The following is a 12,404-nucleotide window of genomic DNA, read 5'->3' on the forward strand; positions in this document are numbered from 1 at the left end:
GGTGGATATAATTCATCAGCTACATATTAATTTTCCTTGCAAGAGCCTAGTGAGATAAACAAGCTCCAGTGCACAGCTAAGTAAATGGGTTTGTTTGTTTTTTTGGTTTTTAAAGATAGCCTTACATTATCTTAAAGACTTTTCACATGACCTATTGCTCTCCTACCCTCCTATCCCTAGAATGACGTGGTGGGGAAGCCCTGCTATCCCCTCCTTCTGGAGGTATCACTTGCTAGTTGTTTCTATGGCAACATAGCTGTACAGTGGTACATTGGTTCTCAAAGTGAATCCGTTTCGGAAGTCCATTCCAAAACCAAAGCGTTCCAAAACCAAGCCGCACTTTCCCATAGAAAGTAATGCAAAACAGCTCAATCCGTTCCAGACTTTTAAAAACAACCCCTAAAACAGCAATTTTACTATCTAATGAGACCATTGATCCATAAAATGACAGCAATAATCAATGTGCTTTACTATAAAATAAATAAGACAGTATTGTAGATGATTAAAAAAAACAACTTACCTGCACTGATGATAGTCATTGTTTGGATCTTTTATCCAGTCCGTTTGACTTCCAAAATGTTCGAAAACCAAGGTGCAGCTTCTGATTGGTGCAAGCGCCCCGGAAACAATAGCTGACAACTGCATCGGGCGTTCACCTTCTGAAAAACATTCAAAAACTGGAACACTTCTGGGTTTTCAGCATTTGGGAACCAAGGTACCACTGTATTTGACTAAATCTTTCGATATGTAAAAAAGGGGTGCTTAAAAGCACTAGCCTGATTGCCTTCTGCTACAGAATCCCACCCCACAAATACAAAACTGCCTGCTTGGAGGGGATTCAAAGATACCATCCCAAATTGTTATATGGAATATTTAGGTATCTTGACGTAATTATACCAAAGGAAGGTACTCTGTCAAAGAAATTTAGGGAATCTCCATAAAAAGACCACAGCAGAGCTCTGCTCTTGGAAGCATTTAAATTAAACTTAAGTTGGTTAGGCCACATTGCAGCAGTGAAGATGTGAATGTTTCTTAAATTTCTATTTTTCTTTCTGAAACTGCCCATACATATCCCTCATCCTCAACTGGATGGATGGCAACATTTGATTATTAATATTTTTATTTCAGGAGGTAAAAGAAGCAGGATGAACTGACTAACCCTGTATCGACCGAGAACTAAGGGAGCTCTTGGTGCCCCAAATCTTAAGCAGCATTATGAGGTTTTGCAATTAAAATTGTTGACACATGTGATTAATAACTCAGCGTTAAATCTATCAGTCAAAATGGAACTTGGAATCCTCACAACCCTCTTTTAATGCCTTATCTTTCCTGAAAACATCATGGGCAAAATAAGTAATCTGCTTCTACAGCAGAGCTTCTGAATACGGTGTGAATGGCAGTTGCACTTAGCTCATTTGCCATCACCTTTAACTCATATTTTGGATCAACTGGTCTTTGCTTTGATGATAGGTATCACCAGTTCCTATTGTGCAGAAAAAGAGGAATCCATAATGAAAAGAGATTTTGTCCAAAGGTTGACCTATTGCAGAAAATTTGCTTAAGGATAAAATAAAACATGTCTCCCTATAACAAACTCCAACTCAAGTATGTTCATTTGTCCAAGTCCTCCTCCATAAAGGAGAAGGGCTCCGTTCCTCGACTTTTTTAAAAAAACCTTTTGTTCACATGCAATCTCCAGTTGAAGTGGCCAAGCTTCAAATAATACAAATTTCTACTCAATATAGAATGTGGCTCATCCCATGGACTAGTTTGGGAGAGCAACTGAGGTACATGACTGGGAAATGTTGCTGTCCCTATTAAAAAGAAGCCACTCTAAAAAGGCTATTGAGATGGCATTGGACTCCACTGTTTATCTAAAATCAGAAAAGGAGAGGCTGTGGTTCTACTGGAACACTACTTCATATGTGGTGGAATCGCTTCATCTGGCACTCACGGCTTCACCGAAAGAATTGTGGGAACTGTGGTTCACCCTCACAAGGCTACAGCTCCAAACACCCTAAAAAACTACAGTTCCAAGATTCTTTGCAGGGAGCCATGTGCATTAAAAGTTCTGTGTGTGTGCAGCCTAAAAAAACCCAACACAAACTGAGCAGCTCAGGATACTTGTATCTGGCATCAGAATGTGTCATGTCCAGACAGAAAGTGTGACCTAACAGTCTTGAGTCATATCAATGAAAAGTCCCTGGGTTGATTTATATGTGGACACTCCTTGCAAAATCAAGCCCTGGTCCACTCATTGGCAGAAATCACAGCAAACAGCAGCTGATACCTAGTGGCCCACTGAAAACTGACCAGTGTCTGCTGGGGCATCACATCCTTTGCTTGAATTTGAAAGCTGGTGCCACAGAGGAGAACTTTGAGATGGAGAAAATGTAAGAGCACCGAGCACCAGTGCAGTCCTATGTACGTTTATTCAGCATCAAGTCAGGTTGCGCCCAGCGGGCTTCTTAACGCTTTATGAATTTATAAAGTTGCCATCATACTTTAAGGGGAGAACTCAAACTGACTCCTTCCAGCCATTTCAGATTGTTCTGCCATTGTTATACTCTGATTCCAAGAGGATTGTTTGTATTCTAGCAACCGAGTTTTGCGAAATCCACACTCCCTTCCTCCTCCAGTGCCCTTTGATCAAGATATGCTCCATTTGCATTTAATAAATTGCTATTGCAATTTCCCAATTAGGTACCTGGGTCAGAAATCAGGCTGTCTCATTGCACATCATATACAAATGAAACTCTGCAGAATGGAGTGAAAAGAAGGCATAGGATACTTCCCAGACGGTGAGCCAGTCCTTAGACACTTAAAAACCTCCAGCACCCATTAGTGTGGCAGGTAGAATGCTAGCGCCATAAAATGCCACGGGTGGTTTCAGAACTATATGTTAGGATCAATATATATTGTCAGGCCATGAAAAGGAGTGAGATAATTTAAAATAAATAAAGAAATAATTTTTCTACGCCCTACAACTGAGGGCCTTTCTGTGCGAGGCAACTTCTCTCTGGGCCCAAAGTGAATGAATGAATGTGTTACTTGGCCCAACTCGAAGCGCTTTTGCGCAACAACGGCCACTCGGGAGACGCCGGGTCCCCCACCAGCCGGGCGCAGACCCCCCCGAGATTGGCCCGGCGCCTTTCTCGGGCCCCCGATGGCCGCGAGAAGTTTTTAATTTAGCCGAAAAGGGCCCAGATTTCCCGGCGCCAGGCGCGCTGAGCGGGACTCGGCCGCGCTTCTGCCTGGTTTCCCCGGGCGCGCCGCCTCCCCGGCCCGCGAGGCGGCCGGGCTCGGAGAGAGAGGCTCCCGCGGGTCCGTTTCGCCCGGGGCCCGGCGCGCTGCGAGGCGGCGAGGCGGCGATTTGGGCCGTTTTGTGGCACTCAAGAAACACAAAGTTGCAGCGGGGACAGGAGCCATTTCTGGCTGCGGAGGAGAGCGCGGGGTCTGCGAGCGCACCAATCAGCGCGCAGCTCCGCCCCTATAAATAGCAGGCAGCTCCGGGGCCGCACTTCAGACTTTACTTTTCGGTTCCGAGAGGTTCTAGCCCGCAGCCCGCCTCCTCCTCCTCGTTCAGCATCAGCCCCAGCGGAAAGCCGTCGCGAGCCGAGGCGACCATGTCGGAGACTGCTCCCGAAGCGCCCGTGGCCGCGGCGCCGGCCGCCAAGGCGCCGGCCAAGAAAGCCAAGAAGCCGGCGGGAGCCGCCAAGGCGCCGCGCAAGGCGTCGGGCCCCAGCGTGACGGAGCTGCTGACCAAGGCGGTGGCCGCGTCCAAGGAGCGCAACGGGGTGTCCCTGGCGGCGCTCAAGAAGGCGCTGGCGGCCGCCGGCTACGACGTGGACAAGAACAACAGCCGCATCAAGCTGGGCCTCAAGAGCCTCGTCAGCAAAGGCACCTTGGTGCAGACCAAAGGCACGGGCGCCTCGGGCTCCTTCAAGCTCAACAAGAAGCAGCTGCACGACACGGCCAGGGACAAGGCGGCCGGGGCCAAGAAGAAGCCGGCCGCGGCCGCCGGGCGCACCAAGAAGGCGACGCCCAAGAAGCCCGCCTCCGGCTCGGCCAAGAAGCCCAAGAAGCCGGCCGCCAAGAAGAGCCCCAAGAAGGCGGCCGCGGCCAAGAAGCCGGCGGCGAGCGCCAAGAAAGCGGCGGCCAAGAGCCCCAAGAAGGCCAAGCCCAAGAAGGCGGCGCCCAAGAGCCCCGCTAAGGCCAAGGCCGTCAAGGCCAAGGCTAAAGCCAAGCCCAAGACGCCCAAGGCCAGAGTGGCCAAGCCCAAGAAGGCGGCGCCCAAGAAGAAGTGAAGAGGCCGCGCCATGCCCGCCCGCCAGCAGCCCTCGCCATCCCAAAGGCTCTTTTAAGAGCCACCCACTTTCTCACCCGGAAAGAGCTGACTTACGCACCACAGAGGTTCTCCCCGTACTTTGAAACTCACACACCCCTCTCTCGCCCGCTTTTTAATAAATTCCTGTGCGCACTTACACCCTACTCTGCGCTACCACTTCGGTGCAGCTACGCACAGGGTTGAGTGGTTCGCCTCTTTAGCCGTATGGTTTGGGGTACAGGGCAGTAGTGTACTGTAGTTTGCTTGAGCGGAATTACTCTTGTGCCTAACTCCTGTGTTGTCAGCTAAGCGTGAATTGAGGGCATTTTAATAAAAGTCTTCGCTGGTTCAGATAGTGGCCAACAGTTTCGCGAGGGGGACTCGAGTGCAACAAAGTTTGGTGTACGAGTTCCTGGGGTGTAGATACACAATTTCCCGCTAGGTATATTCCTTACTACGCCCACAAGAATGAACGCTGAAATTCCAGTACGCGCTTGCGCCAGTCGTCACTAGTCATCAGTTTTCCAAGATCCTTAAATCCCCCACATCTCCAGCCTGAAGGAGCTGCCGCCACCCTTGTCAATAATTCAGTGCTTGACTCCGGTATAAACTCAAGAGAATAGGGTAGTGAGGTCTCCTTTGCCATATTCTGCTAAACCCTATCCGCCATGTACCCACCAGTGCCCATTCCCCCCCCCCCAAATCTTTTCACTTTTTATCTTTCCTCAAATGTTTACGTGGTTACGCCACACCAAAGCTTGAAATCGTAGCCCATTACTTCAGCTTCTAAAAAAACGGTTTTTTTTAAAGTAAGCCTATTTAAAGATACAAATGCAGTAGAAGCCATACCAGGGATAGCCCGTTATATATTTTGGACAGTATTAATATACAGGTCAGATTCCCCCCCCCCCATAAAATGCTGCAGCAGCGACCAGCTCTTTAAGTGAAGGAGTGGGTGGCTCTTAAAAGAGCCTTTGGGTTGTTACGAGTTTGCCGAAATGAATTGTAATACTGTAGTTTTTTAAGCCCTTTCCCCGCGGATGCGCCTGGCGAGCTGGATGTCTTTGGGCATGATGGTCACCCGCTTGGCGTGGATGGCGCACAGGTTCGTGTCTTCGAACAGACCCACCAGGTAAGCCTCGCTCGCCTCCTGCAGAGCCATCACCGCAGAGCTCTGGAAACGAAGGTCCGTCTTGAAGTCCTGCGCGATCTCGCGCACCAGACGCTGGAAGGGCAGCTTGCGGATCAGAAGCTCCGTAGACTTCTGGTAGCGCCGGATCTCGCGCAGCGCCACTGTGCCCGGCCGGTAGCGGTGAGGCTTCTTCACGCCCCCCGTGGCCGGAGCGCTTTTACGCGCAGCCTTCGTGGCCAGCTGCTTGCGCGGCGCTTTGCCGCCGGTAGATTTGCGGGCGGTCTGCTTGGTCCTGGCCATCTCTCCAAGGAAGTCAGCAACAAAGTTAACCTCTCTGCAGTACTTCGAAACAATGAAGGCAGCGGCTGGGCTGGCGGATATTTATAGCCGAATCCTCGTGGTCCTATTGGCTGAGGTCCGCAACGCAGCCGTTGAAAAAGTTTGAATATCCCGGGCTCTGCCCTGGTTGGACCGGTGATGGCAAAGCTTTCCGATTGGTTGATCCTCCTTCTCGCACGCCCAGTCTTTGTTCTCTGGAGTGAGGACCCTCCGGGCCGCCTCTCGCTTTCTAACAGTAAACATGCCATGCCCAGTCACATCCCGCAACGATTCACAGATTCACACACGGAAAGAACGCGCACGGCTGCTGTGTTGTGCTGAGGAATCATAGCGCAAGGAGGAATTCCCTCCGGTGCGGATTCTCCCTTGTTATTCAACATGAATAACCTTAGCATTCATTTTATTAGAGCTGCAAAACCTAAGCACACTCAGAAGGGGGGGGGCAGAACTAGCTCCGTGGAAATTACTCCCTTGTTAACTGGAGCTAGGATTGCTCCCTAATTATAGGACTTGTCAGTGGCACATTTAATCCCTATTATATCGTCGGGGTAATTCATATCAAACTGACAAGCATATATTTCCCCTTCCCAAAAAAAAAAAATGATTTTTATCTCACCTTTCAGCAGAAAAAAGTGGCCCATGTTTTAAGAGAAGGAACAGCAAAGATGGAGATGGAAGAGGGGAAAACAAGATCATGCACTGTAGTAACAAAATTTTGTAGTAAAGAGGAGAAATTGAAAAATTTGGAGAGGAGTCTAAAGTTCCTAGTATTTCAGCACAGCCAAAAAAGGTGGTGTGTGTGTGTGTGCAGTACCATCTCAATGCTAAGAGTGTGGTGCTGATAATGTCAAGGTTGCAGATTCTATCCCCGTAAGAGACAGCTGCATGTTCCTGCACTGCAGTGGGTTGGACTAAAGCATTCCTTCCAACTCTATGATTCGATAAGGCAATACATACATAATGTATTAAAATCCATGAAATTATTCATTAATATGTGCAGTTAATAATCCCCTACTCTGGCATGGGGTCAAATGCAGGCCTTCAGGTCTCCGACCAACCCTAGGGACTCTCCCCAGGACACATTGGTCACTAGGGCGCCTTTGTGCTTTTGCCTGGTTGGAATGGATACAACTTGCTTGCATGGAGGGAGATGCTTGTGTGTGCGCATGTGTGTAAATGTAGGGATTTCTGACATTTGCATGGCTAGAAGGTAGCCTAGAAGATCAACCACACCTATTGCTCCACCCACTTTTTAATTCTGCCCCGACCCATCCCTTGCATGTGGCCCCCAGTGGGCTGCCCACAAAGGAGTGCGGCCCACTGACAGCAAAATGAGCTGCCCACTGCTTTAGAGGATGAGTAATACATTAAGCAGGGGGATGCGGGTGGCGCTGTGGGTTAAACCACAGAGCCTAGGGCTTGTCAATCAGGTGGTCGGCAGTTTGAATCCCTGCAATGGGGTGAGCTCCTGTTGCTCAGTCCCAGCTCCTGCCAACCTAGCAGTTCGAAAGCACGTCAAAGTGCAAGTAGATAAATAGGTATCGCTCCGGCGGGAAGGTAAACAGCATTTCCGTGCGCTGCTCTGGTTCGCCAGAAGCGGCTTAGTCATGCTGGCCACATGACCCGGAAGCTGTACGCCGGCTCCCTCGGCCAATAAAGCGAGATAAGCGCCACAACCCCAGAGTCGGCCACGACCGGACCTAATGGTGAGGGGTCCCTTTACCTAATACATTAACCAAATGCACACTCCTCCCCCACCTTCTCAGTGGCACAAGTGATTTACAACTCTGCTGTGTGCTCAGCTGTTTATGCCAACATTTTGCCACTGCAGTTGATTCACTTCATCAGCTGGGGCTGATGGGCTAGAAACCACAGCTGGGACATGCTCTCCGCATGAGGGGCAGACTTGCCCTTTTATACTCTGTGAACTGCCCTCCTCATGTATTCAATAAGATTTTCACAGGCATATAAACTGTGTAGGACAGGGATGAGGAACCTGTTCCCTACCCCCAACCACCCCCCCAAATAAATGGTTGTGTTCCATCAGCCCCTGTCACCACTGATTATTATTTTTATCCCCTTGTCTACCCCACCTTTCCTCCCGGGAACTGAAAGTGGCCAGCATGGATTGCTCTCCCATTTTATCCTCAGGAAAGGGGGGGGGGGCTTCCTGGTGGGATTCAGCAGGAGCTTCCTCTACACACTTGATGCTCACTGACATTATTCTGGGTGCCTGAGCAGAGCTTGTTGATGTAATAACAACAAACACATCTAATCAACTTCCATTTGCCCCCACCAACATCCATTAGATGTGAAATTAACTCGGAGTCAAGAGTGGATTTTATGCTCTTTATTCAGCTCATAGAGGTGAGGAGGAATGGAAGTTCCCCCGAAATGTCTGCTTTATATACATTATTTACACAATGGGTCCCATGTGATTGGCTAATTCTGGTGCTCCCCTGTAGGCCAATCAGATTGCGGATTCACTTCCACCTGGAGCTGGATTGGGTGGCTCCTGTGGACCAATCAGACTGCTGCCTTTTGGATCCTATTCAACTCAGTACATAACACCCCTCCCCTCTAAGTTCTGCCTGGGAGGTTGCATTCATAGTCCTCAAGGTACGCCGGCTGCATACATGTGCGTTGCGGCCTGGGGTGTTCCCTGTTCAGGGGTTTGGGTTTTGGCTCGTGTTCCGAGGATGCTGGCTGCAATGGGGCCGTTTGGTCTGGCGCAACTGGCTTGCTCAGTTGTGGCTCTAGTTCCGGTGTCCTTTCGGTCTCGCGGGTCCTCTCTGTATTTACTGATTCTGCCTCCCCTGCTGGCCCCTCCTGCTCTACGGGCCTCACTGGCCCACTGTTCCCTTGGGACTCCTCTAACCTGTCCTCCTGGTTTTCTCCTGGGAATTGTCGCTGTAGCTGGTCGCAGTGGCGGTGCCAGAATTGCCCCCCCCTCCGTTACCACTTCGCACGACAGGGCCAGTGACCCTGGAGACTGTGGCAGGTACCCATGCCGGGCCTGCCCCAAAATTCTTTGCGTACACTGGGTCCTGGGCCACGAAGGTCCGGGGGTTTCTGCCTTCCCCCGCCACTACCTCATCCTGAGCTCTGTCTGGTTGCGAGGCGCCAGCTCATTAGTAGTTCAGCGGGGCTCCGGCCAGTCGTTGAGCTGGGGGTGCTGTGCTAGAAGGAATATGGCAAGGCAGTACTCCCAATCCCCTTGCGTCATGCGGCAGAGGGTGTCCTTCGTGGTCCGCACCATGCACTCTGCTTGGCCATTGGTGGCAGGGTGGAATGGCGCTGAGTGGATGTGGCGGATGGCGTTCAGCGCTGTGAAGGTCTGGAATTCTCCTGACATAAATGCTGTTCCGTTGTCTGAGACGAGAGTGTCAGGGAGCCCGTGGGTTGCAAACAGCCCACGTAGTACCCAGATGGCTGGGTCGAAGTGGACGGTAGCAGTGCGACTTCCAGCCATTTGGTGTAGGAGTCCACCACTATGAAGAATGTTTTCCCCTGAAGGTCCACATGCAGCGAAGTCCACATGCAGGTGTGACCATGGTGCTCGGGCGGACTCCCAGGACTGGATTGGGGCCCTTGGGGGATATGGGCGGGAATCTTGGCAGGCCTGGCAGTGTTTGACCCAGGCCTCTATCACTCTGTCAATCCCTGGCCACCACACATAACTCCTGGAGAAGGCCTTCATTCTCACTACCCCTGGGTGTGTCTCATGTAGGGAGGGATGTGAGGACCCTTTTGTGGAGGGGATGGGGAATAATGACCCTGCTTCCCATAACAGGCACCCCTTGTGGGCTGACAGTTCATGTTTATGGGTTGTGTAGCCTGCAAATTCTGGTCCGGGGCTGCTGCTGGGCCATCCCCTCCACACCCAGTCCAGGACCCAGGAGATGGCCTTATCTTTCTTGGAATGGTGCACAACTTCTTGTGCCTGAATGGGGCGGTTGGGAAGCAACTCCAGGCTCATAACCTCTTGTGCAGGGGCTGGGTCGGGCCCTGTTTTGGGTAGTGGTAGCCTGCTTAGGGCGTCCGCATGGCCCATCCCCTTCCCAGGGTGGTGAATCAGTGTATTCTTGTCAAAGCAGCTGTGGTCTGTGTGCTGCTTGATTGCGCTGCTGTACTCTGTGCACCTCCTCCCTGCTGGATCCTGAGTCGTCGGTGAGGTCTTTGTGGTGGACCCTCGGTTGGGGCGGCAGGCTCAGCCGTGCCTCTTGCATTGACCTCTCTGCAGCTTCAGTTGCCAGGGCCTCCTCCAGAGCGACCTGGAACGTTAGGTCCTTCTTAGCGTATAGGCGTCGTTGCAGCTTCTCATCTTTCAGGCCACCGACGAGGCGGTCACGAAGCATGTTCTCCAACTCTGAGAAGTTGCAGAACCGCACTTCTGGAGGGTGTCCAGAAGGTCCGGTTCCCGGCACGACCAGAAGCGATCAACCCGGCCGTCAGGTAGCTTCAGAAGAAGTGAAGAGAACGGCGGAGCAGATTAGCAGGTCGAGGGAAGCCATTATCCACCTTCAAGTAGCGAAGCCCCGAGCTTGCCGAGAAAGCGCTGCGCTCCCAAATTAAAGGACTCCGACCTCAAAGAATTTGGAATTTTATGGTTATAACAACAAGGAAGTCGTGGAGCAATAAGAGAAGTAACCGGGGTTCAGCCGAATCCGAAATCAACTCTGACGCAGCGAGATTCCAGTGCTGGGGAAAGTGAAAGTGAGTTGCCATAGCGATACTTTGTTTCCCCTTTCTGAACTTCCCTTAAAAGCAACGATTTATGTAGATACTTTATAGCAAGAGGATTGTGGAAGAGAAGGGGGACCAGGGGCGAATGGCTGGAACTGTGAGTCCTTGAGGAAAAGGAGGGTTTGAATGTGAGAAAGGAGTACTTCTCCACCTTGTCTTTAAAGTGTAAAGGACAGTGAAACCGGAAGAGAAGGCTCCGACGCCATTAAGAACTGAGGATAGAGGCGCGTTGAGGAAAGTTTAAAAAAGGTTAACTACATTAATACTGGCTGTGGAAATTAGCTGTACGTTGGATTTCCTGTAGATATTACCTCCTTTCTTCTTCTTTTTGGAATTTTTGATTTGTATGAGAAACTAAGTTGCCAGAGAAATAAGATACGGCTACTTTATTGGAAACAATGCTATATTAAAGGGACTTGGTGACATCTAGTGGTGGGACTGAGATTGCACAACTTGGCTTTTAGCCTTCTTTCCTTCTCATTGCCTTCTTTTTTTTTTTTTTGTTACCTTTTATCTTCGCTATTTTTGTGTCCCCCCCACCCATTTGTGTGGATTAGCCTGAGTGGAGGCAAGAAGAACCCCCTGCAGTGGCGCAATTTGTGTGGAGGCAAGAAGACTTTACAATAAGAACTTTGCATTGACTGTTTGAAATATATATAAGGGGAGAAACATTATTATTGATGATTACATATAGATAAGAAGGGTAATGCAAAAGAACTAGCCTTCTTTCCTTCTCATCGCCTTCTTTTTTTTGTTACCTTTTATCTTCGCTATTTTTGTGTCCCCCCCACCCATTTGTGTGGATTAGCCTGAGTGGAGGCAAGAAGAACCCCCTGCAGTGGCGCAATTTGTGTGGAGGCAAGAAGACACTACAATAAGAACTTTGTATTGACTGTTTGAAATATATATAAGGGGAGAAATATTATTATTGATGATTACATATAGATAAGAAGGGTAATGCAAAAGAACTAGAATTGGAGAATTTGTAAAACGGAAACTGTATAATTTAAGAGGGTTAAAGCGAATAATTCTGGCGGGGGGGAAGAGGAGGAGGGTACTGCACGGGGAAAGGGGAACTATAAGAGTATAAGATGTCTCATACAGTGAAGAAAGGACCAAATGGAGGGACTCCTGGTGAGAGGAAAGGATCTAAACAAGAGACGGATTTTAAGGCAGATATCTTAAGGATGTTTGCGGAAATTAAACAGAGTGAGAAAAACTTAGAGTCCAAACTAGAGCAGGTAGATAATAAAATTGAAAAAATGGATAAAAAAAATGGACGAAACAGTTAGTGAGTTGAAAGGTCAAATAAAAGAAGTATTTAGGAGAACTCAACATGCAGAGGAAGGGTTAAAAAAGACAAGAATGGAATTAAAAGATATTAAACGGGAGGAAGAAAAGATCAAAGCAGAAATGATGGACTTAAATAAAGCACAGGAAGAGATGAAAGATGTTATTGCAATGAATGAACTCCGACAGAGGGAAGTGAACTTGAGGCTCAGAGCTGTGCCAGAGATACAAGGTGAAAACATTAAAGAGAGGCTGATAGCAGAATTGGCGGAATGGATGGATATACCAATAGAAGAAATGGCCAAAAATGTGCAGAATGCATTTAGAATGCGTGTGAATACAACAAAAGCAAAGAAATTTACAGGAGATTGTCTGATTACATTTAAGGATAAAGAAATGAGAAACAGAATATTAGGAAAAAACAGGGAAAAGAGGCTGAACATAGATGGGAACTACATAATTATTTTTAAAGATATCCCAATTAGATTACTTAAACGAAGAGATTCTTATAAATCACTGGTACAGACACTGAAGAAAAACAAAATTGAATTTAGATGGGAGTTCCCGGAA

General features: G+C 49.0%; 2 protein-coding genes across 2 annotated transcripts; one reads left to right on the top strand and one right to left on the bottom strand.

Moving 5' to 3' along the window:
• The first annotated feature begins 3,530 nt into the window (after nt 1–3,530).
• Nucleotides 3,531–4,419, top strand: LOC128399536 (histone H1.4-like). The gene has a single exon (XM_053361096.1). It carries the CDS (start codon nt 3,627–3,629, stop codon nt 4,305–4,307), a length of 681 nt encoding a protein of 226 aa, XP_053217071.1. The 5' UTR covers nt 3,531–3,626; the 3' UTR covers nt 4,308–4,419.
• An 844-nt stretch (nt 4,420–5,263) lies between these two features.
• LOC128399537 (histone H3) lies at nt 5,264–5,797 on the bottom strand. Its single transcript, XM_053361097.1, has one exon. It carries the CDS (start codon nt 5,757–5,759, stop codon nt 5,349–5,351), a length of 411 nt encoding a protein of 136 aa, XP_053217072.1. The 5' UTR covers nt 5,760–5,797; the 3' UTR covers nt 5,264–5,348.
• Between the last annotated feature and the right edge of the window lie 6,607 nt (nt 5,798–12,404).

Source organism: Podarcis raffonei, chromosome 13 (assembly GCF_027172205.1).
Source record: "Podarcis raffonei isolate rPodRaf1 chromosome 13, rPodRaf1.pri, whole genome shotgun sequence".
In the NCBI taxonomy this organism is placed as follows: domain Eukaryota; kingdom Metazoa; phylum Chordata; class Lepidosauria; order Squamata; family Lacertidae; genus Podarcis; species Podarcis raffonei.

Excerpts from the sequence above, each read along its gene's own strand:
- LOC128399536 (XM_053361096.1), top strand. The coding sequence starts at position 3,627 with ATGTCGGAGACTGCTCCCGAAGCGCCCGTGGCCGCGGCGCCGGCCGCC.
- LOC128399537 (XM_053361097.1), bottom strand. The coding sequence starts at position 5,759 with ATGGCCAGGACCAAGCAGACCGCCCGCAAATCTACCGGCGGCAAAGCG.